The 26557-nt window shown below is 39.3% G+C and overlaps 1 protein-coding gene across 2 annotated transcripts; it reads right to left on the reverse strand.

Annotated features, from left to right (window-relative positions):
* Nucleotides 1–1324: 1324 nt before the first annotated feature.
* On the reverse strand, nucleotides 1325–5172 carry LOC110541891 (cathepsin 7-like). Of its 2 annotated transcripts, none has more exons than XM_021628582.1 (7): nucleotides 5047–5172; nucleotides 4648–4770; nucleotides 4418–4564; nucleotides 3638–3862; nucleotides 3040–3202; nucleotides 2425–2542; nucleotides 1325–1424 (listed from the first exon to the last, which is right to left on the reverse strand). In XM_021628582.1, exons 1-7 carry the CDS (start codon nucleotides 5170–5172, stop codon nucleotides 1325–1327), a joined length of 1002 nt encoding a protein of 333 aa, XP_021484257.1. The 2 variants fall into 2 exon arrangements, with proteins under 2 accessions (XP_021484257.1, XP_060234695.1); XM_060378712.1 differs by having other exon boundaries at nucleotides 3040–3198; nucleotides 3634–3862.
* Between the last annotated feature and the right edge of the window lie 21385 nt (nucleotides 5173–26557).

Raw genomic sequence — 26557 nt, forward strand, 5'->3', positions numbered from 1 at the left:
GAAAGGCAGGAAACTACTATTTATTAGAAACTGTGATCCTTATTTAAACTTTGCTTAGAAGACTGAGTAGAATATAGCTACATAGGTTCTTTATATGGAATACTATAACACGATAGAACAGGGTATTTCATTTCCTGTGTGGATAGATAGGTAAATCTTACAGCAAGGCGCAGACTGAAGCTCAGCACATAATGGGTTGTTAAGAAGCATGGGGTGAAGAGGATTCTAACTAAGCAGACCTACTTGTCAACCTAGATGTTGACAAAAGAACATGCCCTCGACTTATCCATCCATGATGCCCATGTGGGTAAAGTTATCTGGACACAAAAGCAATCTGTGAAGGCAAGCACTAACTAGGGAACTGAAATGAGAGCTGACTATGCTAATGACTTATTGTGAATTGGGGATCTATTGTAATGCCTTCCATAAATGATTTAGCCCACTCTTTATAGTGATAAAGAGAATATACGAAAGGAATAAGTATTTAGAAACATGTATTGCTATTTTTCTTTACATATGGCAAAGTAAAATGCATGAAATTATATGTTCAAGCTAAAAACTGTAAACAACAATAGAATAGGACTGTGACTGCAAAAGTTGTATTCAAATGGCTCCATCAGCACTCAGAGTGTTAAGCAACTGAACCTTCTGAAAGTATAGTCTAGTAACTGAAGATATGGTCACTTTGATGTCTCTGCCACAGTCACAGGGAAGCAAGTAAAAGACCGGGGTGCTGGACAAGGGAGAGTTACCACCCAGCACAATACAGTGGAGCAGTACAAGTTACCCTCACACTGCAGAGAAAGCCCAAGAACTGAAACTGGATGAAAACATGTCAGCCATAAATGACAAATTCAGATGTTTTCATATAGTATTTGAAATCAGAGTTGCTGCTATATAGAACCCTGTTGGCTAACCACAACCAATGATGGAATCCATCATATAGGTGCCACCTATTCTTCCTCCTAGAACATTAGCAGCACATTTAGTTCTATCTTGTATTTCAACGCAAAAAGCTACTTCACAAACATAGAAAAGATAGACATTGCATTTGAATTTAACTTTTATTTTTATAACATCATTTGGTAGAATGAAAAGTTAAAATAAAATCATTAGAAGAATAATTTATGTAAATCAGTATGAGAATTAGTTATAGCAACAGCTATATCTAACTACAACAAGCATACCAGAGATTTCACAACTTTCCATGTTTTTCTGAGACTCAAGTGTCTTCTACACAATAGAGGCTGGCCACTTTGAAGAGGATAAGGTTCTTGTCTATGTGACGCAAAATATCTTTTCTTTTTTTATTCCACCAGGCATCTCACAGTACAGGGTACATAGCACAGGAAGCAATTCCACAGTAGTTGTTCTGGTCTCTGGGAATCTTCATGTAACCATTTTCTCCCCATCTTTTGCCATAGCTGAAAGAAACCAGGCATTCCATTTACAAGAAAAGACACAGCAGAGGGAGTTGTTACAATAAATCTGTGTTTGAGCAATGAACACCTGGCCAGCTTAATAGATGGCATCAGAAAAGGTGGTGGGTGAGCTGTAGAGTACCAAGAGTTATGTCGCAGAGGATGGTAAAATAACAGCAGGGAAAATTAGGATGCCTTTCCACCAACAGGTTGTTAAGAAGTAACAAATTAGAAACAGGAAACCAATGGCACCAATATGATAATGCTCCCCAAGGAAACCAGTGACAAAATCTAAACTCTGTGGCCATGTATTATATGTTAGTTGCTCCAGCCAAAGAGAGAGATCAGAGAGTAAAGCAAGAACATGAGTATAAGGCCTGAAATTTCATCCCAAATTTCACTCAAAGCTAGGATGAGACTGAGGATGTGGGTCAGTGCTTAGGACCACTTGGGACACCACTTGGAGTTCTTTCTCAGGACAAAAGTTCCTACCTATTACCCATATCAGTGAGCTCACAATCCTCTGTAACTGGAGCTCTAGAGAAAGGGATGTCTTCTGGTTTGGAGGAGCCTCTGCCCATGCTCAAAAATCGTTTGTAGAAATAGACAAATTACAAATATATGAAAATCATATTTCATAAAGCTAAGATGTCTTCAAAGACAACCTGGCAGAAGGCTGGATGTAACTGAAATAGCCTGGATAAGCACAATCTCAAAATAGAAAACCCCAAGATCAGAGAAACTCCCAGCCTCAATACATAAGGTGGAAAAGCACTGAGGATGACAAAAGCTATTAACATCACACCTGCACATACACACACACACACACACACACACACACACACACACACACACACACATACACTTGACCAAAAAAAGAAAAGGAAAAAAATTCTGTTTTTCAACTTAATGGTAACAATGCCTTCTGTGAATTTTATCTAAAATATAACTAGAAAGAGACAGTCTATTTGAATCTTAAAATAAAATACTTTGCATTTTATACCTGTTCTTTACCAGCCAGTATTTCCTGTTTTCTGACTCTTTGCCTTCATAGCCAAAGCCAACTAGCAACATACTATGGTTAAGTGTTTTACTTCTGCATTTTGGTTCATGATATATACCTGAAAAATAAGATCAGGGGAATGAAATGCTCCAGGAACCTGATAGTAAATAACCACAGTCAAAAACAATAAGTGAAGCATTTTCTAATTTGACTAAAATGACAGAAAGCAATTCTCCACGGTCTTATAAGATGACTTCCTGATATCTTGTGTTTTTCACTAATAATCCCCATTCCAGGAAATCATAACTAAGAATAAATTACTTAATTCAAGGGGCTCTTTAGAATTACGTTTTAGAAAGACAGCAACTCCACATCTTAAGAAATAACAGAGAAAAGTGGAATAAAAAAAAGCTAAACAAAAATGAACAGTAATGAAGTCCTCACATGCACTGGAATGTCATGTCACATAAAAATAACACACATGATTAGTGACAAGGATAAAATTTACAAAGCCTAATATTTACAGCAAATTTTATACATCAGGACATCAACCTGGCATGTCAAAAACAGGTGTCAAAGCATTCTTAATTAACACTTAGAAGAGCACATGCTTACCTCCTGTATATTTATCAAAAGATTCATGTGCAGCATCTATTGAAACAATGATAGGCCCATGAGTTATTAGAGCATTCATTAGGGCTGCTTCAGTCCTTGGGACACCCAAAACACGGGAGACCGTAACAACAGAACGTTCAGGACGGTACCTGCAGAGTCCTTCCTTTACAAGGTAAAAAGACAAGATACTTGGTTACTCTAATCTATCCTCTGAATAATGAATCAAAACCACAACATTCTTCACTTTTCAATGGAAAACCCACATCTGGGCCATTGTAAATCATCCCTAGAAATGGATACTGGGAGATACGGAACTGAAAATCAATTTAATGTCTTCAAAGTATCTCATAAGTCTTCCTATCCATAAGAAATTTACATGTTACAGAAATGTATTAAATGTAGAATGATTTGCACATTCTGTATGTGCATAGAACAGGAACAAAGGACTCAGACAACTATGCAGTAGTGGGTACTATAATGGCAGAACTGATGGTGTGCAGTGAGTCTACATTCAATGTGAGCTTACGACAATGAATCATTTCTGTCATTTTCCCTTGCTCTGGCTGAACTGAAATGACAACACAGGCAGCCCACTTACCTTGGCTTCATATGGATATGTGGCCTCAGCTTCCAGACCTCCATTGTTCTTCACATATTGGAAGGCACCATAAGGTTTGCCATCAATACAGCCATTAGTGCCAAAAGATCGAGAGCAGTCCACTAGGTTCTGTACACTCAGTGGGATCAGTTTGCCTGTTTTCCTGAACAGCTGTCCTTCTAAAGAACCAACCACAGCAAAAGCCCAACATACACCACATGGTCCCTGAGATGGAAAAAAGAGGTTGTCGTTAACAAGAAATACTAACTGCAACAATATCTCAAGAAGTTGAGTTCTTTATCAAAAAAAAGGAACTATTAGCATCTGATAAATGCCTAGGTAAGAAGGGTCATATCAATGGGGAGATGTTTCATGCTCCAGTGGGTAGCCACACAGACAAAAATACATTCTCCTAAAGCCATGACCTACAGGACACCAGTGCGATAAATGTCATTAACAGAAGAAATTAACTGTCTAAGGAAATGCAGTGGAACTATTAAGTAGAAGTTTAAGAGTAAACAATGCATGAAAATGACACTGAATATGTGTGTCCCTATAATTGATAAGTCATACATTAGGACTTCCTCAGACCTCAAGACAACCAAGAATCATTTGTTCTTCCAACAGAATGCTAGAAACAGTACCTATGCATACAAGTTATAGAAATGTGTTTAGTGAATAGCAAATAGCATGTCATACCACAGTCAAATAACACAGACATGACAATAACGTGTTGCATCCCCAGTAGTTGAGGAATACAGCCATGTGATGTTGTCATACCTGACTTCTCACAGGAGTCACATAGCCTTCCTTTCTCCAATCCAAAGTTGTGGGGATTGGAACATTCCCACGTTTCTGGATGTGTTTCCCATTTCTTAGAGTCAGAACTGAACTGTTATTCATCATTTTCCTCATTTCTTCACCAGTCTTCAAAGAAAAGCACATTGAGACTCCATTGAAACAACAAGAGAAAAAGCAGAAGCAAGTAAAACAATTTCATTCACACTCACCCTGTCACCAAATTCATTCATCTCTATAGTGACGTTGTTTATCCACAGACCATTCACCCCACTGTGCAGTTTGAACATTTTCATATTTTCTTCCCATACTGCTCTCCTCTGTTTTTCCTCTTCCTGGAAATAAACATAATAGATGGCATTTACTTCCCATTATATCTCTGTTCTAGCTGACCAAGTGGACTTGCTGCTACAGATGCATAGAAATCAGGACAGCAAAGTACATGACTCTCAACACCATAATGAACAGAGATGTGGCCACCTTGTGCTCACCTTTTGTTACATTAATACCTCAGGTAGGGGTAGCCTCTATGGACACTATTATATCAGAGAACCCCCAACAGTAATGAGCATGCTCTACAAGGACCCTCTTTGTGTGTCCATGTGACCTACTGGGCTGTAGATTTTTTCATAGCTCCTCTTCCACTGCTCCCACTCAGCATCTAAAGTGTAATCATGTGATGGAGCAGCAGAGGCCACTCCCAAGCACAGGATGGCCAGGAAGCCAGCAGAAATCATGTCTCAAGCACCTAGAAAGCAAAGAAAAATGAATCTTAGACTACATCAACAATCTTGAGAAGTGAAGCCACTCATGCTGAATAAATATATTCTAACTATACCCTCAAATATTTACTCAAAGATTTTGGAAATGGCTAAATATTTTCTTGGACTAGAGATGGAATAGATGACATTCAGTTTTTACATAAGATGACACAACATGTGGGTTAAATTCTAGAAATGAAAACTGCCATGTACTGCAGATTAACATGATCAGGAAGTTGACCATGGACATACAAGTCAAAGGATATAACTGATGACTTGATAGTGGACTGATTTATAATGATACAAAAGTTTTCTTTTGTGGAATGTGATCACAAATAAATTTTTTTTCAGGACTTGGGACTAAGATTGCATCACATCTATTTCTAATATACAGGAAGAGATGGGATTGTTTGAAACCTTTTTTATTTAAAGAGAGCCTCCTAAGCTGTCTTCCTTAGAAATATTTGGAAGATCAAAGTTACCAGTACTCTTTTGCACCTAGGAAATTTGCTACACATTCTTTGCCTCTGTGAGAAAAGGCTCACATGGAAAAGCCATGGGAAACCATAACCACCAGTGATGTTGGGGTACTAGGTAATGACTTTTTAGGATTTCAGAATCAAGCCAAGCTGAATCTCACAAGCCATGCCTTCTATAATTATTGACTAGAAACAAGCCACCTACTATTTCTGTATATCACAATAATGAAACCAAGTCTTTGCATTGTGGTGATGTTCAAAAAAAATTGTCTCTGTAGTCTCAGGATGAGATGAACATGTCTCTACTGTGCATGGTACCAGCTGTCACTCTCTCTGGACAGAACCAGACACGCACTGAATTGGAATATATTCAAACCTGGATCAAGTTGGGGCCTGGACTTCTCCTTGGATTCCCAACCCTCCTGCAAATCCACACAGCAGGGCTGCTGAAGCTGAGAAGATATTCTCATTTCTGGGTCTCTGCCTGATTCTCCATGGTGTTTCTCAAGGCTCTCTTCCAGGGTCACTTCCCAATCTGCCTTAGCAGAGTCAGGGTCTCACCTGTGGTGATCACTGCTGGCTTGGTGCACTCCACAGCTCCTTAGGGGTTGCTGAGGTGTCAGGATCTGGCCCAGCAACACCTCATTCAGAATTTAAATCCGAAGTCAGCACTCCCTATCAATCTCTCCTTTCTTCTGATTGGCTATGAGTGTGCCTAGAGTGGACCTCCAGGCTCTATTGAGATATGATCTTAGCTATCCTGGAGGGCTGGGTGTGGGCTGCCTGTGGTTGACAGTGAAGAGTTGAACTTGAGGACCTTCACAGAGAAAATGAGGGAACCAACCTTTACGCTGTGGATCATATAATAGCCTGCCATTTTATCTCAATAGTAATTCAAAGTGGTTAGGATGCTTCCTCACAACTCAGTATAGGCTTTCTGCCTAGCATTTACTTTAAAATAACAGGTGAGTTTCCATCATGGAGTGGTCTGAGTCAGCATCTTCTACACTTGTGTATCATGTTTAATCCACAGCTGCATTGGGATCCTATGAGAACACAGACCTTGATATGCATTCTTTCCAGTGTCACAGAGGAACACAACTAGTACTCATAAGAAGCCTGAAGTTGCAAAGTGACTCCAAGTGAAAGTGTTGTTCAAGGTCAAAGCCATGTAGGGAAATGAAGGTCCTAGTACATGTGGTCTCATAAAACTATCTGACAGTTTTCTAATTGAGGTTAAGTTGAGAGCCCAAGCCTAAGCACCATCAGATCTGTCAATGTTTCATTCAGTAACACATATATCACCTGAAATTCCTAATACTCTCATTTTAGATATAAATTTCAGTGACCTTTGGGATATGATCATTGTTGTACAAACATCAACTATTTCTCAGGATTGATTTCATCTACTTTCAGAAGACTTTGGATTCACTATCAGTAATTCTCTAATTACTGTCCTCAACCTCAGTTCCACTCACTTTAATTTTTCACTTAGGAATTTTCCTCTCCACCACCGGTGGAAAGATCTTCCTTAACATAGCCATGTTGGAGGCAATTTCCACTGTACCAGTGCTGAAGGGGCAACTGTTAGAAAATATATTAGTCATCAGTAGCTACTCTCAAAATATTATCCTTTAATCAAGGAGGTTAAAGGATTAACTTTTTTTTACTTCTTTGACCTCTTTCCACTACACCCTATATCCAACTTGTATAAAACCTAAATTTAACCAATACATATTTAAATATGAGATAATCATTGTAGAGTATTTATGTTTTATGGAGAACTGCAGTATTATAGCTATAAGTCTTTGAAATGCCTAATTATTCATTACCTACTGGAAAATATTGGGATGGCTCCATTCAGAGCTCTGAGTTTCTGCAAACAATGTCTGTTCTAGTCCTTGTCTTATCTCATTTCCGTCAAGAATCCCAGTAAGTCAAGTCACTTACAAATCATTACTGCTATCTGATTCCCCTTCAAATCTGACCAGGGATCTCTTCCTCCACCATGACGCAGGTAATGTCAACTCATCCTTGCGTGTCTGTATCGAGGATCTTGAATATCTAACCAGCCAAATAGCTCCTCAACTCTTTTGCTGTAATACCTTTGTGTTTTCAGATCCCCACCCTTCACTTTATTGTAAACTCTTTTATATGAACATATGTTGAATGGACCAACTTTCCCCATATTTTCATCCTTTCTCATATTTCCAGGGTCCTTAATGAAGTGTTCCTAGTTATAACCTAGTTAGTGTTATGGGATAAGTTCTTCTCAGTTTATCTTTCTTCATTCATTATTGCACCAGGTGAAAAGGCACTATTCTCTTCCACAAATTTCGGGATCTTCTCAGTTGGCCTCAGAAATCAAGTGTGATCAAGGAATAAGGTTGAAGAATCCAAGTTCACCTGGTCTTTCTAAGCTACTCTAACATGAGCTGACTTGATGTTATTGCCGCACACTAGAAAGGTAGATAGGACCATCATTCATCTGTATTCTTCACCACAGTGTAGACTTTCACGGGTAAGTTTGGTCATATTAGGTAAGTCATCAACTATGTTTGGGTTCTTTCATGTAGGTCAAGATCAGTGGCAGTTGTGTCCTTGAAGTCTCACTAGGAGATCATAAGTTTTCTGTTTGTTATTCTTCACTCATACCATAATCCTGATTATAGTCTCCCCTCCCTGCACTTCTTCCCATCACCCTCCACTGGTCTCCATGTTCCCCAGAAGTACTGCTACTCTATTTCCTTTCAGAAAAGAGCAAGCCTCCCAGAGATATAAACTGAACACAGCACAACAAGTTAAATTAGACTAGACACAAACCCTCATACAAGGGCTGGATGAGGCAACCTGGGAAGATTAAAATGGTCTTAGGAGTAGAAGAACATGTCAGAAGACACCCCTACTCCCACTGTTAGGAGTCTCACATACTCCAAGCTAAACAACAACTTCATGTATCTGGAGGACCTAACATAGAATCATGCACGCTCAATGATTGCTGCTCCAGTCTCTGTGAGCCCTGATAGGTTCTTATTAGTTGATATTATGGACCTTTTTCTCCTGGTATCTTCAGCCCCTCTGGATCGTACAAAACTCCCCCCACCCCTTTGCTGGAGTATAGTGAGTCCAGCCTAATGCTTTGCTATATCTTACAACAAGGACATTAATCAACTGTGTTCATAGCAATTTTATTCATAATAACCAGAAACTGGGAACAATGGACATGTCCCTCAACAGAAGAAAGGATAAAGAAAACATGGTGCATTTACAAATGGATTATTACCTAGTTTTTAGGGAAAAAAAAAAGACAACCTCATGAAATTTTTATGCAAGTGAATGGAAACTGAAAAAAAAATATTCTTAGCAAGGCAACAGAGATCCAGAAGGACAAGCATGATACTTGTACATACTTATAAGTAAATTTTAAGATGTTAATAAAGGCTAATCATGTTATAATCCAAAGACACAGAGAGGCTAAGTAACAAGGACTGCACAAGGCAGAATGCATGGACCATTCACCCTGAGAAGGGGTAATAGATTAGATTCTGCCATTGGACTGGGGACAAGAAGAAGGGTGGGAACAAGAAGGTGGGAGAAGGAGAGAGTACAAGGAGAAATGACAGGAATATGGTGGCAATTTTGTGGATGGTATGGAAACCTTCTTGAAACTATAAGAGTGACACTAGTGAGGATTTCTTATAAAGAAGAATGTCAAGTCTCAATCATCCATCTTCTGTAACCAGCTAAGGCTCCCAATGGTGGGACCAAGACATCAACCAAGCCACTAACCCTTTCACCCAAATCTGTCCTGCCTGCAAGTTATGCTGGGGCAATAGTGGTTCAGAGCCTGTGAGAATGGCCAACCAATGATTCATCTAACTTGAAATCTAAGCCACAAGAGGGAGCCCAGGCCCCAAACGGCCTGGATGGCCTGGAACCAGAAGCTGGATGCCTAAGAGACCTAGCATAGAAACAAATAGGACTGACCAAAACAAAACAATTCAATTGAGCCCATGAAGTGATTCCTAGAAATATTTTGTTGTACTCAAAGATCAGTGCCTAGCCCAGTCACATCAGAGGCTTCTAGTGGCAGGTGATGGGAGCAGATGCATAGATACTCATCCAAATATTAGAAAACGTAATTCTTTTTTAAAATTTCAGTGTATTTACCCTAGATCCAAGGGTGCCCCTATATCAACTTCCAGTATCCCACTTCCCGTATTTCTCCCTCTCCAGTCCAAAACTAGAGAGGAAGTCAGAAAATAAGGCACTACAGAAATGACCCCTGGAACTATGTTCTTTTCACTAATTAGTTCACTAGTGTTTTATGGGAGTTATTAGGTTACTCAATCCACTCAGCCTTTCCTTCCCAGATCTTAACATCCTAAAGTACAAACCTTTCTGTGACAATTTTTTTTAAACATCAAGAGTAATTGTTGCTCCATGATATTTGTGGGTCTGTGGAATCTTGCTGGTGTGATTGGTTTACTAGAGGTTACAAGCAGTCTTAGAGAACAATGATTCTGCCTCTTCCAACTGCTAAAACTTTCTAGGAATGGGATTTCATATGTGGCTGCTTTGCCCATGTTAGGATTTCTTTTGCTTATCTTACACAGGTCTACTGTGTGCTTACACACTACCTGAGAGATCATCTGCACAGCTGCCTTCTGTGTCCAGAAGACACTGCTTCCTTGTAGTCATCAACTGTCTCTGGCTCTCACACTGTATCTTTCCACACTTCCACAGTGTTATCTGAACCATGGAGGAGGGGTAGTTATGTATCTGTTTCATTTCCAGCTGAGCACTTTGAAAGCTCAGTATTCTTGACCAGTTATATGCCTTTGTATTAATCACCACCTACTTCAAGTAGAAGCTTCCAGAAATGGATTGAGAGATGCATTGTTTTGGGCATATAATAATAATAATTCATTAGAAGTTCATTTTATTTCTTCGCTGTTTTGTAGCAGTATAGAAGTCTATTTGTTCCTGTAGATTATGATCTGTCTGGTCATAAGTTTTTAACTGAATAATGGTACCAATTATTGATTTCATCTTGTGAATCAAGACATAAGTCCAATCAGAGAGTTACTGGGGAGATCCATGTAGTTCATGCCACTATTGCACCAGTGGGCATGTAGTGCCAGCAAATCACTATTAAACAGAGTTCAGTGCTGAGTAAAATTGATGGCTACTTTTCTACAGCATTGAAAGCCATCCAATAGAAATGACACCTCCAGGTCAATACTAGATTCGTTTTCCATATTCTATAACTCAGCTATAAGATGTATGCCAGCCATAACCAGCTCTCTCATTCCCTCCCAAACCCTCCCTTTCTCCCTTCTCTCCTCCCTGCCCCTTTCCAAGTCCACTGATAGGGGAGGTTCTCCTCCCCTTCCGTCTGACCCTAGCTTATAAGGTATCTTCAGGACTGGCTGCACTGTCCTCCTATGTGGCCTAGCAAGGCTGCTCCTCCCTGGGGGGGGGGAAGGGGAAGTCAAAGAGCCAGCCATTGAGTTCATGTCAGAAATAGTACCTGTTCCCCTTAGTAGGGCACCAACTTGGATACTGAGCTACCATGGGCTACATCCAAGCAGGGGTTCTAGGTTATATCCATACATGGTCCTTGGTTAGAGAAACAGTCTCATATAAGACCCGTGTGCCCAAATATTTTTGGTCCTTGTGGAGCTCCTGTTCTCTCCAGGTCATACTAACTCCCCTCTCTTTCATATGATTCCTTGCACTCTGCCGAAGGTTTGCTTATGAGTCTCAGCATCTGCTTTGATACAGTGCTAGGTAGAGTCTTTCAGAGGCCCTCTGTCATAGGCTCCTGTCCTGTTACTTGTTTTCTCCTACTTCCAATGGCCATCCCATTTGTCTTTCTAAGTGAGGATTGATCATCTTAGTCCAGGTCCTCATTCTTATTTATCTTCTTTAGGTGTACAGATTTTAGTATGTTTATTCTATCTTATAGGTCTAGTACCCACTTATCAGTGAGTACATACCACGTGAATCTTTCTGCTCCTGGGATAGCTCACTCAGAATGATCTTTTCTAGATCTCACCATTTGCCTGCAAAGTTCATGATTTCCTTGTTTTTAATTGCTGAGTAGTATTCCATTGTGTAAAAAATACCACAATTTCTGTATCAATTCCTTCATTGATGGACATTTGGGTGGTTTCCCGGGTTTGGCTATTATGAATAAAGCTGCTACAAACATGGTTGAGCAAATGTCCATGTTGTGTACTTGAGCATCTTTTGGATATATGCCTAGGAGTGGTATATAGCTTGATCCTGAGGAAGCACTATTCCTAATTTTCTGAGAAAGCACCAGATTGATTTCCAAAGTGGTTGTACAAGTTTACATTCCCACCAGCAATGGAGCAGGACTCTCCTATCTCCACAACCTCTCCAGCACGTGTTGTCATTTGAGTTTAGCCATTCTGATGGGTGTAAGGTGAAATCTCAGGGTCGTTTTGATTTGCATCTCTCTGATAGCTAAGGACGTTGAGCATCTCTTTTTTTTTTTTTCAATGCAGTTTATTCAGGAACCTTGAACAATCCTCGGACCCTGGGGAAAGCCAGCCCACAGCTTAAATAGCCTCTGGGTAGCCAACCCAGGCGTGCCACGTGGGCAATGCAGATAGGTCCACATACATGGAAGCAAGCCAGATCCTCAGCCTTAGCCAAATGTGGAATTGTTCGTGACAGAGAGCACTCACCATCGGGAAGGTGGAAGGCAGAAACCAGCTCCATCTTTAAGGCACAGCATTCCGCAGCTCTCTACAGTTCCCCCTTTTTGTTTTAGATGCATCAGGCAAGAGTAGAGGTCTGATCTCTGATATTAGAAATAAATTGGGACTTTGTACCGATGTTCATTTAGGTGTCATCCACCCAAAGAGCATCAGACCCGTCCGATACCTTTTTCTCAGAGGCGGGACCTGGGGCATCAACCCGCATGCAACCAGACATGCGTTGAGCATCTCTTTAAGTGTTTCTCTGCCATTCTATATTCTTCTACAAAGAATTCTCTGCTTAGCTCCATAACCCATTTTTTAATTGGATTGCTTGACTTATTGCTTTTTAACTTATTTAGTTCTATATATACTATGGATATCAGCCCTCTGTCAGATATAGGGTTGGTGAAAATCCTTTCCCAGTCTGTAGGCTGTCGTTTTGTTCTGATGACACTGTCCTTTGCTTTACAGAAGCTTTTCTGTTTCATGATGTCCCATTTATTGAATGTTGCTCTTAGAGCATGTACTGTTTTATTCAGGAAGTTGTTTCCTGTGCCAATGAGTTCTAGGCTCTTCCACACTTTTTCTTCTCATCGATTTAGTGTATGTTGAGGTCTTTGATCCACCTGGACTTTAGTTTTGTGCAGGGTGATAAATATGGATCTATTTTTGTTCTTAGTCTTCTTAATTAGGGAAAGGAAATAATCCTCCTTACAGGAATTTCTGAAAATAAACTGATGTATACGAAAGTGCACAACATAGTGACTTTGGACAAAACACGGTGTGTGCTCTAAGATGTAGATATTATTATTAACCACACTCCAGGTTTCTACTTGAGTCAGAGTTTACGGACATCTCAGACTTCTTTCTCTTTATTTTTTAGTTAATGTTTTTATTGAAAACATTTTAAGACAATACATTTCGATTACGGCCTCACTATTCTCAACTATGCCCAGACACTCCACACACATCCAAATCACTCCCCTTCATTCTATCACTCATTAGGATAAGAATAGGCATCTGAAAAGTAATAATAATAATAATAATAATTATTATTATTATTATTATTATTATCTGAAATGAAACACCATACTAGGACCACAAAAATAAAAAAATTAAAGACAAGAGAAAAGGAGTGAAAGAAAAATTTCAGGAAACACATAGAAATTCAGAGAGACACATATTACCACACAAAAATTCCATAAAAACACAAAATTGGAAAATATAATGTATAGACAAATGTAAAACAAAACAAAAGCACTGCCAAAGCATGAGACAAAGCCCCTCCAAAATACCTTTGGTTTCATTTTATATTGGCATCTACAGCTCAGCATGGTGCCTTGAATTATGTGTGCTTTGGATACCTACTGAAACTCCATTGACTAAAACTATCTTTCATTTGGAAGCAGTTATCAATTGGAGATAATTTCTGGGTTATGGATGGGGCTCTGTCCATGTCTCCTCTGAGCAATGAAACTTCACCTCTACCCGAGCAGTGCATGCCCTGAGCAAGCAGCCACAGTCTTTGTGAATTCATGTTTGCATCAGTCCTGCTGTGTTCAGAAGGTGTTCTTTCCTTACTGTCCTCCATCTCCTCTGACTCTTACAAATCTTCCTGCCTCCTTGTCCACAGAATTCCATAAACCCTGAAGACAATTAGGATTGAATGTTATGGTTTCTCTTTGCACATTGTTCAGCAGCAGGAAGCTTCTCTCATGATAGCTGGACGAGATGCTGATGTAGGAGTGTAGCAGAATTTCATAAGAAACTATATTATTGCTATGTTCCTTTAATGAATACTTATACTGCTCAGTGGTATTTAGTTTTCAGTTTGATTCCTGGACTATCAAACCACAGATTCTTAGATACTCTGGAATTCTTGGCCATCAGTTCCATTTTGTGAAGTGGGCCTTAAATCAAATTAAATGATTTTTGGTTACTTTCACAGTTTTTGTGCCACTATTGCTATGATGCAACTTGCAGGAAGATCAGGATTGTAGATCTAGGGCTTCATAGCTGAATTAGGGTTTACATTTCTCCTTTGTTAACATGCAGAGTACTAGTGTTTAGTACCATGAACACTACTCAGGAGGGGTGAAGGCTCTAGATAGGCTAAGCTTGACATCTCCATGCACATTAAGTTGTGTAAGTGTTGTCTGCAGCAATACAGTCTAATCACCAGTCTGTGGAAAGCAACCAGTAACCTTGGAATCATCCTGTGATCCCTGGAAGTGAATATGGAAAGGCACTTTACTCAAAAGCTCTGTTATATGTAAGCCATTCCCCAAACTGAAATTTCATATGGTAGGATGGCCCACTCTTGCTATGTTAATCCTACTGATCTTTCTGCCTTTTTTATGTTTTCTTCAATTTATTTTATCAGTATCTTAATTTTTTTTCATTATACTAAGACAAGTTTAAGTGTGTTGCTTCTCTTTGGACCCCTGCACGTTTTCTATGTCTGAACCCCACAAATTCTTCCCTGCTCAATAATCCTAGACATCATATGCAGTAGGTCTCTCTGGCTTTTCTGAATATAAATGTGGAAAAGACAGTGATGCTGTAGACTCAGTCTCCCTATGATGGACCCTGGTGTTTCTCTTAGTTAGGACAGAAGAAACCACACAGGTAGATGACTTTAAATCTATAATTATGCTGTTATTAGAAGCATATAAACAGAAAATGAATAAAATACCTCAAAGAAATACAGGAAGATAGTACCAAACAAAGAGAGGCTATCAAGCACAAACAGGAAACCATCATAAAACAGATGAAGTAAATGAGGAAAACTGTTCAAGACCTGAAAATGAATTAGAATAAAGAAAAGAAAAATCAGGAAAACCTGATGATGGAAAACTTACAGATCAGGAAATACAGAGGTAAAAATCATCACCAGACTACAAGAGATGGAAAAGAGAATTTTAGGCATTGAAGATGAAATTGAAGAAATCGATACATCTCTCTAAGAAAATATGAAAACAGAAAAATTCCTGACACAAAACATCCAAAATCAGGACACCATGAAAAGATGAAACCTAAGAAAATTAGGAATAGAAAAAAAATTCCAGAATCTAAGGACCAGAAAATATTTTCAAGACAATCATAGAAGAAAATTACACCATCCGAAAGCCAGAAATGCCTTTAAACATACAAGGGCCTTACAGAACACCAAATAAACTAGACCAGAAAAGAAATCCCGTCTCTGAGAAAAAGGTATCGGACGGGTCTGATGCTCTTTGGGTGGATGACACCTAAATGAACATCGGTACAAAGTCCCAATTTATTTCTAATATCAGAGATCAGACCTCTACTCTTCCCTGATGCGTCTAAAACAAAAAGGGGGAACTGTAGAGAGCTGCGGAATGCTGTGCCTTAAAGATGGAGCTGGTTTCTGCCTTCCACCTTCCGGATGGTGAGTGCTCTCTGTCACGAACAATTCCACATTTGGCTGAGGCTGAGGATCTGGCTTGCTTCCATGTATGTGGACCTATCTGCATTGCCCACGTGGCACGCCTGGGTTGGCTACCCAGAGGCTATTTAAGCTGTGGGCTGGCTTTCTCCAGGGTCAGATGATTGTTCAAGGTTCCTGAATAAACTGCATTGAAAAAAAAAAAAAGAAATCCCACCTGCAATATTATAATCAGAACACTAACTCTACAGAACAAAGAAAAATATTAAAAGAAGCAAAGGAAAAATGCCAAATAGCATATGAAGTTAGACCTCCCAGAATCACACCTGACTTCTCCACAGAGATTATGAAAGCCAGAAGGGTCTAGGAAAAGGTCTTGCAGACACTAAGATGCCAACCAAGACTACTATGCACAGCAAAACTTTAAATCACCAGAGAGGGAGAAAAAAAAACATATTTCATGACAAAACCAAATTTAAACAATGTGTATGCACCCATACACCTATGGATACTTGATTTTTGAAAAACAAGCCAAAATGATACAGTGGATAAGAGGTAGCATCTTCAACAAATGGTACTAGTCTAACTGGATGTCTACTTTTAGAAAAATGCAAATAGATCCATATTCATTGCCCTGCACAAAACTCAAACGCAAGTGGATCAAAAACCTCAGCATAAAATCAGATACTGGATATTTAGCCTTCTGTCAGTTATAAGATTGGTGAAGATCCTTTCCCAGTCTTTAGGCTCTCATTTTGTTCTGACGACACTGCTTTACAGAAGCTACTCAGTTTCGTGAGGTCCCATTTATTGATTGTTGATCTTAGAGCTTTTGCTGTTGGTATTCTGTTCAAGAAGTTGTCTCCTGCGCAAATGAGTTCAAGGCTCTTTCCCACTTTTTCTTCTAAGAGGTTTAGTATGTCTGGTTTTATGTTGAGGTCTTTGATCCACTTGGACTTTAGTTTTGTTCAGGGTGATAAATATGCATGTATTTGTACTTTTCTACATGTAGACATGAGTTAAACAACCCTATATCTGACAAAGGGCTAATATCCAGAATATATAAAGAACTCAAGAAGTTAAACAGCCTGGGCTGGAGAGATGGCTCAGAGGTTATGAACACAGGCTGTTCTTCCGAAGGTCCTGAGTTCAATTCCCAGAAACCCCATGGTGGCTCACAGCAACCTATAAGGAGATCTGGTGCATAATAAGATCTTGTGTATACATAATAAATGAATAAATCTTAAAAAAAAAGAAAGAAGTTAAACAGCAAAAAATCAAGTAATCCAATTTAAAAATGTTATACAGAGGTAAATAGAGAATTCTCAATAGAGGAATATCAGAAAGCAGAAAAACACTTAAATGCTCAACATCCCTATTCATCATGGAAATGCAAACCAAAATGACCCTGAGATTTCACCTTATACCCATCAGAATGGCTAAGATCAAAAACTCAAGTGACAACACATGCTGGAGAGGATGTGGAGAAAGGGGAACCCTCCTCAATTACTGGTGGAAATGTAAACTTGTCCAACCACTTTGGAAATCAATCTGGTGCTTTCTCTGACAATTAGGAATCGTGTTTCCTCAAGATCAAGCTATACCACTTCTAGACATATTTCAAAAATATGCTCAAGTATACAGCAAAGATATTTGTTCAACCATGTTCGTATCAGCTTATTAGTTATAGCCAGAATATGGAAACAACCCAGATGTCCCTCAAATGAGGAATGGATACATAAACTATGGTACATTTACACAATGGAATACTACTCAGCAATTAAAAACAAGGAAATCATGAAATTTTCAGGCAAATGGTGGGATCTAGAAAAGATCATCCCAGAAGCAGAGAGACACACATGATATATACTCACTTATAAGAAGATATTAGATGTATAATATAGGAAAAACATACTAAAACCAGTACACCTAAAGAAGCTAAGCAAGGAGGAGGACTCTGGGTAAGATGATCAATCCTCATGCAGAAAGGCAAAGGGGATGGACATTGGAAGAGGAAGAAAACAGGCAACAGGACAGGAGCCCACCACAGAGGGCAGTTGAAACACTTTACCAAGCAAGGTATTAAAGGCGATGCGGAGACTTTTAGCCGAACTTTGGGCAAAGTATATGAAATCTTATGAAAGAAGGTGGAAATATGCAGACCTGGAAGGGACAGGAGCTCCACAAGGAGAGCAACAGATCAAAAAATTCTGGGCATAGGGGTCTTTTCTGAGACTGATACTCCAACCATGGACCATACATGGAGATAACCTAGAACCCCTAGAACTGCTGCACAGATGTAGTCTATGGCAGCCCAGTCTCCAAGTGGGTTCCCTAGTAATGGGAACAGGAACTACTCTGATATACACTCAGTGGATCACTCTTTGATCACCAGGCCTTACCAGGCCACAGAGGAAGATAATGCAGCCAGTCCTGATGAGAGCTGATTGGCTAGGGTCAAATGGAAGGGGAGGAGGGCCTCCCCTATCAGTGGACTTGGAAAAAGTGGAATGGGAGGGGAGGAGGAAAGGGGCTACAGCCGGAATACAATGTGAATAAATTGTAATTTATAAAAATATAAATAAATTTTTGAAAAGTAAAAAAAACAAAAACAAAAAAACAAAACAAAAAAAAACCAGATGCAATAAATATGTTAGATGAGAAAGGGGGTAAGAACCTTACAATGATTGGTATAGGAGACAACTTCTTGAACAGAACACCAACAGCTCAGGATCTAAGAATTACAATTAATAAATGGGACCTCTTGAGGCTGAAAAGCTTCTGTAAAATAAAGGACACTATCAACAGAGTGAAACAGCACTCTACAGATTGGAAAAAATGTCTTTACCAATCCTACATCTGACAAAGGGCTAATATCCAAAATACATACAAAACTAAAGAAATTAAACACCAACAAAACAAATTATCCATTTTAAAAATGGAATAAAGCACTAGCCAGAAAATTCTCAGCCAAGAAATTATGAATGGTGAAAAAACCCTTAAAGAAAACATCAACATTTTTTTTTACACTTCCTGGTGTTTTTATTTTTGTGAGGGGAAAGAGACATTTTTTTTCTTATTTTTCTCATTAGCTACATTTTGTTAAGTCGGCAATAAATCCGGTACTTTCTCATAAAACTGCCAATATCCATACCTTAAGACCCAGTTATACCACTCCTGGGCATACACCTAAAGTTGTTCCACCATACAACAAAAACATTTGTTCAATCATGTTCTTAGCAGCTTTATTTGTAATAACGAGAAACTCAAAAAATCTGTATGTCCCTCAACCAAAGAATAAAGAAACTGTGGTACACTCATGCAATGGAATACTACTCAGCCATTAGAAACAAGGAAATCATGAAATTTGCATGCAAATGGATGGAACTAAAAAAGGTCATCTAGGGTGAGGTACCACAGACCCAGAAAGAAACACATGGTATGTACTCTGTTATAAGCAGATGTTAATCATACAGTACAGGATAAATATACTACAATGTACAGACCCAAAGAAGATAAGTACCAAGGAGAATACAGGGAGGATGTGTAAATCTCACTCAGAAGAGAAATAAAATAGACAGAGGTAGTAGGTGAAGAGCAGAATTAAGGAGGCATAGAAAAATCAGAGAGAAATAAGGGTAGTGATCAGACCTGGGAAGAATAGAGGCATGAGGGCAGAAGGCCTACAGAGAAGTGTATCAGTGGGTGGGGGCATCTCTCTGACAAGCTACAGACCTAAGTCAAAATAGGTCTCTGAGAGCATAGATCTCTTATCTATGGCTCCTAGTAGTGGGGCCATGGAAACTAAAGTGGACACCTTTTATGTAGACAATACTCTTGGTAGGGAGAGGAGAGCACCAAATCACCCACACAAACCTCAACCCAAAACTTATCCTACCTACAAGGTCTGCAGGGACAAAGATAGAACAGATAGAACAGAGACTGAGGGAATGTCCAAACAATGCTGGGTACAAACCTAAAACACAACCCATGAAAGAAAGACAACCCTGATCACTACAAGTGATACTCTGATATGCATGTAGACAAAAATCCACCAGAGTTGCACTCTTAGAGGCTCCACACATCAATGGTTTGAAAGAGGTACTGGGTTCATGGCTAAAAACTGGACAAATAATAGGGAGTCTACTGAAAAAGAGGAAGGGAGGATAAATAGACTTATAGGTGACCATAGTTCCACAAGAAGACCACCAGAACAAATCAAGCAGATCCCTGTGTTGACTATGGAGTCTGAAGCACAAATCAAGGACAATGTATGATCTGCATGTATGCTTTCTACTTATAAGTAGCTGCTGGACATCTTGGGTTTCATGTGGGCCCACTAGATGGAGGAGTAGGGGATATCTCTGACATCGACTATGTTGCCTACTTTATGATCATTTCCCCCTAATGGGATTGACCTACCAGGCCACATGGGAGAAAGAAAAACTCAATCCTCATTTGAATGGATGAGCTAGGGTGTCTGGGTAGGAGGCAGGGGATTCAGGAGCAAGGATGGGGCTGAAAGGAGAGCAGAGAGGGCCCTATGACCAAAATGTAAATTGAATTAACTTAAAAACAAAACATAAAAATATTTAATAGAAGACCTAATAGTTCACTAGTGCTAGTTCCAATGTAAGATCTAACCAGAAAAGAGGAATGAGTCACAATGTGAAAAAATTAGATTATTACCTAAAACCATACACTGTCTAGATGGGATCAGCACTCATCAAGCTGAGCTGGTATTAAAGAAGATGGCTCCTTACATTTAATTCTATAACTTGAGGCATAAGTGAATTAGATATCCCTTGCAAATATGAATTACTCTCCTTCTGTAATTCCTTGTCACATGCTGTCAAGAGCATGGAAATATAGAGCATAAGGATGTTTTTACCTGGTCTCTATCTCTAAGACCTTTCAAGGGTTAACTAACTTTAACACCACTGAAGACCCAGAGTTAGGTATTTGTAAAAAAAAAAAAAAATGGTGAGAGATTTGCAGCTTACAGTCTATTATTTCTGAGTCTAGAATCAATTTTTCACAACACTGTGATCCTAGGTACTCCAGAATAATTCTATTAGGACACTCACATCTTAACGACATTCCCAACAGAAGAGTGGGATCACCGAGCAGGAAGCTAGCAATGTAAGCTCCTGCCCTGTTTGCTCAAAGAAAATGTGGATAGTGAAGCTATGCCATTTATCTATCTGAATTCATACCCAGTCTCAATTCTCTCTATAATATAGAAAAGTGTCCGTACTGTGTTTTTCTTTATTCAAGACCAATACTCAAATTCTTCAACCTCAAACAAATGCAGCCAATAACCACCTAAGTAAAATATATATGCTATGGGGAGCATAGACAGGAAGTATATAAGAACTTCCATCACTCTGTGACTCAGTGACTCATGAGGTGAACCATTCTCTGAGTCCTAAGTCATAGACACAATCAACAGGAAAATGGTCATCGACAGGAAGAACAGTACTGGGGCAAAGGACACACCTGACCTTTGCTGATTCAGACCCTTGCAAATGTGCTCACACACAGTCCAGATGGTGGGAAAGTCAATATCCAACTTCCCTTCTGCTGTATAACCTCCCTAGTGATGATATTCACACATAAGTTTAGTGAAATAAAATCACCTGCAAAATCAAACTATGAAAAATCAACCATGTGAGTCTTTTCCAGAATATTATGATTCATTGATGAGTCACAAGGAGTATCCTCTGCTGAAAGCCAGTTTAGACAGGTCACAGGCGGCTGAAATTGTGAACACAGAGTCAGAGAGAGGGTCATAACATTGCTCCTGGACAATGGGAGCCAGTACTTTGTAACTGACAACTTGGAGGCTCTGATGATGAGAACAGAGGATTAAAAGTGAAAGAGGCCAGTACTGCTTGTAACTGGTGAGAAACTCTCACCTCCTTCAACTCTTTGGGGGCTGATGAGAAAGAAAAGAGAAAGAGAGAAAAGAATGACATTCTCTCTCACACAAACACACTTAGTGGATAAGTAAAGCAACTCCAACATGTAAATTCCAACAAGCTTCAACAACTTTCAAATGTACTTACCTACCTACCTACCTACATACACAATACAAACAAACATGCTTGGAGCAAAGCTGCAAGGACCAAGCTCCAGCCATTTTTACATATATGCATATATACACATACACAACTTTTGTGAATAGAGCAAAGCTCCAACTGTTCCAACAACCTTTAATTTTCTCTCTTTACTTTCTATATACTTTCTAAGGCAATGTTCTCTATGTAAGAAGAAAAATTATCTGATAGTCATAAAAACAATCATCACAAAAAAACAGATAAATTTGATTTTTTTAAATTTTTTTACAATTTATTCATTATATAACACGACTGAAGCCCCCTGCCTCAACTTCTCCCAGTCCAACCATCTCTCCCTCTTTCCCACTATCTACTTCCCCTTATCCATTGAAGATCACCTCCTCTGCCATCTGCCCATAGCTTATCAAGTCTCATAAGGACTGCATGGATGCTTTTCCTCTGTGGCCTGGCAAGGCCACATCTCCAGAGGCAAGTGATCAAAGGGCAGGCAATTGATTTCATGACAGAGGCAGCCCCTGCTCCCCTTATTAAGGAACTGACAAGGAGACTGAGATGCCAATCTGCTACAACTGAGCAGGGGGTCTAGGTCCTCTCCACACATAGTTTTTGGTTGGTACACTAGTCTCCGCAGGAGCCCCTGGGCTCAGGGTTTTAGCTTTGTTGGTCTCTGTGTGGGGCTAGTGTCCTTTCCATGTACTTCTATCCCACAGCCACTTCTTCCATGTGAGCTGGCCAAAGGTTGGCTGTGAGTCCCAGCATTTGCTTCAATCCACTTTTGGGTGGAGCCTTTCAGAGCACCCTCTACAGTAGGCTCCCTTACTGTTATTTCTCTTTACCACTTCTGGTGTCGATCCTGTTTGCCATTCTGAATGGGAATTTAGCATCTGCCCTAACATACTCCTTGTTCTTTAGCTTCTTTAGGTTTGTGGATTTTAGTATGGTTATTCAGTATTAAATGGCTAGTATCTGCTTATAAGTGAATATATAGCATGCATGTCTTTCTAGTTCTGGATTACCTTACTCACTATGGTCATTTCTAGTTCCATCCATTTGCCTGCAAAGTTCATGATTTTCTTGTTTTTAATAGCTGAGTAGTATTCCATTGTGTAAATCTACCACAATTTCTGTATGCATTCTTCTGTTGAGGGGCGTCTAGGTTGTTTCCAAATTCTGGCTCTTATGAATAAAGCTCTTATGAACATAGTTGAGCAAATGTCCTTTTTGTATAGTCTAGCATTTATTGTATATATGCTTGCTTTTTGAACACTTCCCCTTTCAGGGCAGCCTTGCCAGGCCACAGAGAAAGAGGATCCAGGCAGTCCTAATAAGACTTGATAAGCAAAGGTAAGATGGTAGGTAAATAGGATCCTCCTTTCAGTGAACTAGGGGAGAGGATAGATGGGAAAAGGGAGGGAGGATGGGACTGGGAGCGGACAAAGGATGGGGCTACACTCCAGATGTAAAGTAAATATATATATATATATATATATATAAATTAAAACAATTTTAAAAATCCTGCAGAAATAAAAGACTCTGAGCTAAACACACACACACATGTTCAAAAGAACTGGGTTAAGTTCCAAACATTGTATCCTACTCTTATGTAGGTTATAAAAAAAATCTCAGGACATAGAGTAGTTTTAGTTCATCTTTTCTATGAGTGAAGATTCAGTCCTAGTTCCAAGGAAATGGTGAACTCAATTCATTTTTGTGAGGAAATAGAGATACTTTATTTCCTTTGTTCTTACAGAGGAAGCATTCACCGTTTGCCTAGGTCTTCACTGTACATCAACAGTGAACCCTTTGAAAACAATGTGGAATACCCATTGATGCACACTGTTAAGAGTGAAAAACAATATAGGTAAATAAAATTTACTTTTTACCCTTTTGTTCCTGATTATGTTCACTGAGATTTCTCAGAGATTATTTAGGGGCCCTCTGATGATTTTGTTGCCTCACTTGGCCATGCTTTCATTTCCAGGTGCTCCATCTGAAACCATGGCTTACATCTTTGATGTGCATTGCTTTACTTGGAAGTGTTCAGGGTGTTTTGCTGTTAAACAACACCCTCCTACTTACAGTGTGGTTAATTGAGAAGAATCTGGACACTTCTGTCTCTGTACAGTGTTCTTGACATTTTAACATGCAATTTTAAGAGTTTTATGACACCATAAAGTGTTATGAGTCTTATCCTTCTCTGAATACTAGATGACTTTGGAAGATGTGAGCCAAAATATTGGTTGTCTCATAGCTCTTTGGCCTTCTGGCCTTGTCTTCAAGTCCGTATAATAAGAGTGAAAGATCTTTGGCATTTTAGCTTGTTTTTTTGTTGGAGTGGTAGGTTTCTGTTTTGCATAAATTTAGGTAAATTTTGTAAATACAGTAAATTAGAATTCTTTTGTATGCATGGGTTAGTCAGTGTCATACTTAGCTTACTTAGTTTCTTATTTAGTTTCTATGGATGTGATCAAATACCATGACCAAAATTAAGTTGGGAATGTGTTTTAGGGTTTCTATTGCTACAAACACCATGATCAAAAAGCAAGTTGGAGAGGAAAGGTCTTATTCAGCTTTCAATTCCACATTGCTGTTCATCACCAAAAAAAGTGTGGACAAGAACTCAAGGAGGACAGAAATCTTGAGGTTAGAGTTGATGCAGATGTTAGGGAAGAGTGTTGTTTACTGGCTTGCTTCACATGGCTTACTCAGCCTGGTTGCTTATAGAATCCAGGACCACCAACCCAGCAATGCCATCACTCACAATGTCTGGACCTTTGCCCACTGATCACTAATCAAGATAATTTACAACTGGATCTTATGGAGGCATGTTTTCAAATGAGGTGCTTTACTCTCTGATGAATCTAGTTTTGTGAAATTGACATAAAACCAGTCAGTACAGAAGAAAAGGTCTTATTTCACTTATGCTTCCAGGTCACAGAAGGAAGTTAACATAGGAACTCATATAGAGCAGGAACCTGGAGGCAGGATCTGATCAAGAGGCTATGAAGTGGTGCCATGTAATGGCTTGCTCATCATGGCTTATACAACCTGCTTAGGAGCACCATCCCGGGTATGGCACCATCCACAATGGGTTGTGCACTTCTATTTTAATAATGAATTAAGAAAGATGTTTACAGCCAGATCTTATGACATTATTTTCTTAATTGTGGTTATATTCTTTCAGATAACTCTAACTTGTATCAAGTTGGCATAATACTAGCCAGCTCAGTCAGGTACTATCAGCTTCAAACCCCTGTCTACATTCAGCTGTACAGTCTTAGGAGAACAGTCTTCCATAGAGATTTGCATAGTAGAGGCAGTAGAGGAGTAGTAACAGACAACAGGTAGACTGTGAGGAGGAAAGCTTCTGCACTAATGTCTGAGAGTAGTCACACTCATTCCAACTCACAATTATGCAAAAGAACAACACAGATTTTAACTAGCATATACAACATGAATTAGTAGTATGAAAAGGAAGAAGTCACATGATTCCTAAAATTGATTTATGATTCACTTTCCAAATGTTCAGCTTGCTGCATAAAGCAAAGGTGATAATATTAAGCAGGTAAACCTGTCCAGTGATCAGAGGCTAAGCAGCCCCTGCTGACAACGCCCTGTATTGCACCATAATGTAATCTAGAACTGTTCAGGTAACACCTGATTTCGGTGCTAGACAAAGGGAGGCCTCCATTCCATGCAGATCAAGGGCAAAGGCTTGAAGGCAGAAAATGAATATTTCCTACAATTTGAAGTGTGTCAACTTGTGCATCAAATTGTTCTGGGACAAAACAATAATATTTTTTAGAGAAGTGAGAGTGCACTGTCCATGACAGCAAGGGATTATGTTCTGTAGAGACAAATGAGAAAACACCACGGAATCTAAGACAGACAGTAACTTTGGTGCCTTGTTTGCCAAATATAGCCCATCTTTGCCTGTCTTTTTTGATGCCTGAAAAAAAAATAGGAAAAGGAACCAGCAAAACCCTAAGCAAATATTCTCTCACATATTTCACTTGGAGTATCATGGGCCTTCCTTATGCCCCCAGGTATCCAAGAAGTCTCACAGATTGTGTTAATTCACTTGTCTGGTACTTTTTATTATTTAATAACTTGATCAACCAATTATTTTATATAGATTGGGGTACAATTTCACTGTGCATGTGACGGAAGATACCATAGTTTTCTTTAGACAAATAAAAAAGGCCCTAAGCCTCTCAACAGAGAAACTTTCTCTCTCTCTCTCTCTCTCTCTCTCTCTCTCTCTCTCTCTCTCTCTCTCTCATAGCAAGCTAGCATTACTTTTACACAACTTTCTACATAAAAAGTCAGTAAGGAATTGATTTACTTTCTAGAATAAAGGCACTATACACATCTAAAACAGCAGGAAAAACAGCAAGATCCAGGACAACACTCTTGAGAAAGCATGTATCTCAAACCTTATCCATCTTGGAAATTCATCCCAAGGATATAAAGCTGGATATCACTCATAGACACCCAACTATATTTGTCAGTGCAGACTTTCTGCACATGTGACTAAGAGAAGCAAGCCAGCAGTGACAGAGACTTTGGTGTTCTTAGAGAACATTACTTGATATTTTTAAAACCTGTGTCTGGTCTGAATATCATCTAAGTAAAAAATGGTCAACAGTAATAGCCACT

This window comes from Meriones unguiculatus, chromosome 3, assembly GCF_030254825.1.
Source record: "Meriones unguiculatus strain TT.TT164.6M chromosome 3, Bangor_MerUng_6.1, whole genome shotgun sequence".
Lineage (NCBI taxonomy): Eukaryota > Metazoa > Chordata > Mammalia > Rodentia > Muridae > Meriones > Meriones unguiculatus.

What these genes read in the sequence shown, in the direction of transcription:
- LOC110541891 (XM_021628582.1), bottom strand. Translation starts at nt 5,172, where the DNA reads ATGATTTCTGCTGGCTTCCTGGCCATCCTGTGCTTGGGAGTGGCCTCT. An exon ending in TGACTCCTGTGAGAAGTCAG is followed by an intron (nt 3,863 to 4,417) that starts GTATGACAACAT and finishes TTTCCATCTCAG; the next exon opens with GGACCATGTGGTGTATGTTG. An exon ending in TACTGGCTGGTAAAGAACAG is followed by an intron (nt 1,425 to 2,424) that starts GTATAAAATGCA and finishes GGTTTCTTTCAG; the next exon opens with CTATGGCAAAAGATGGGGAG.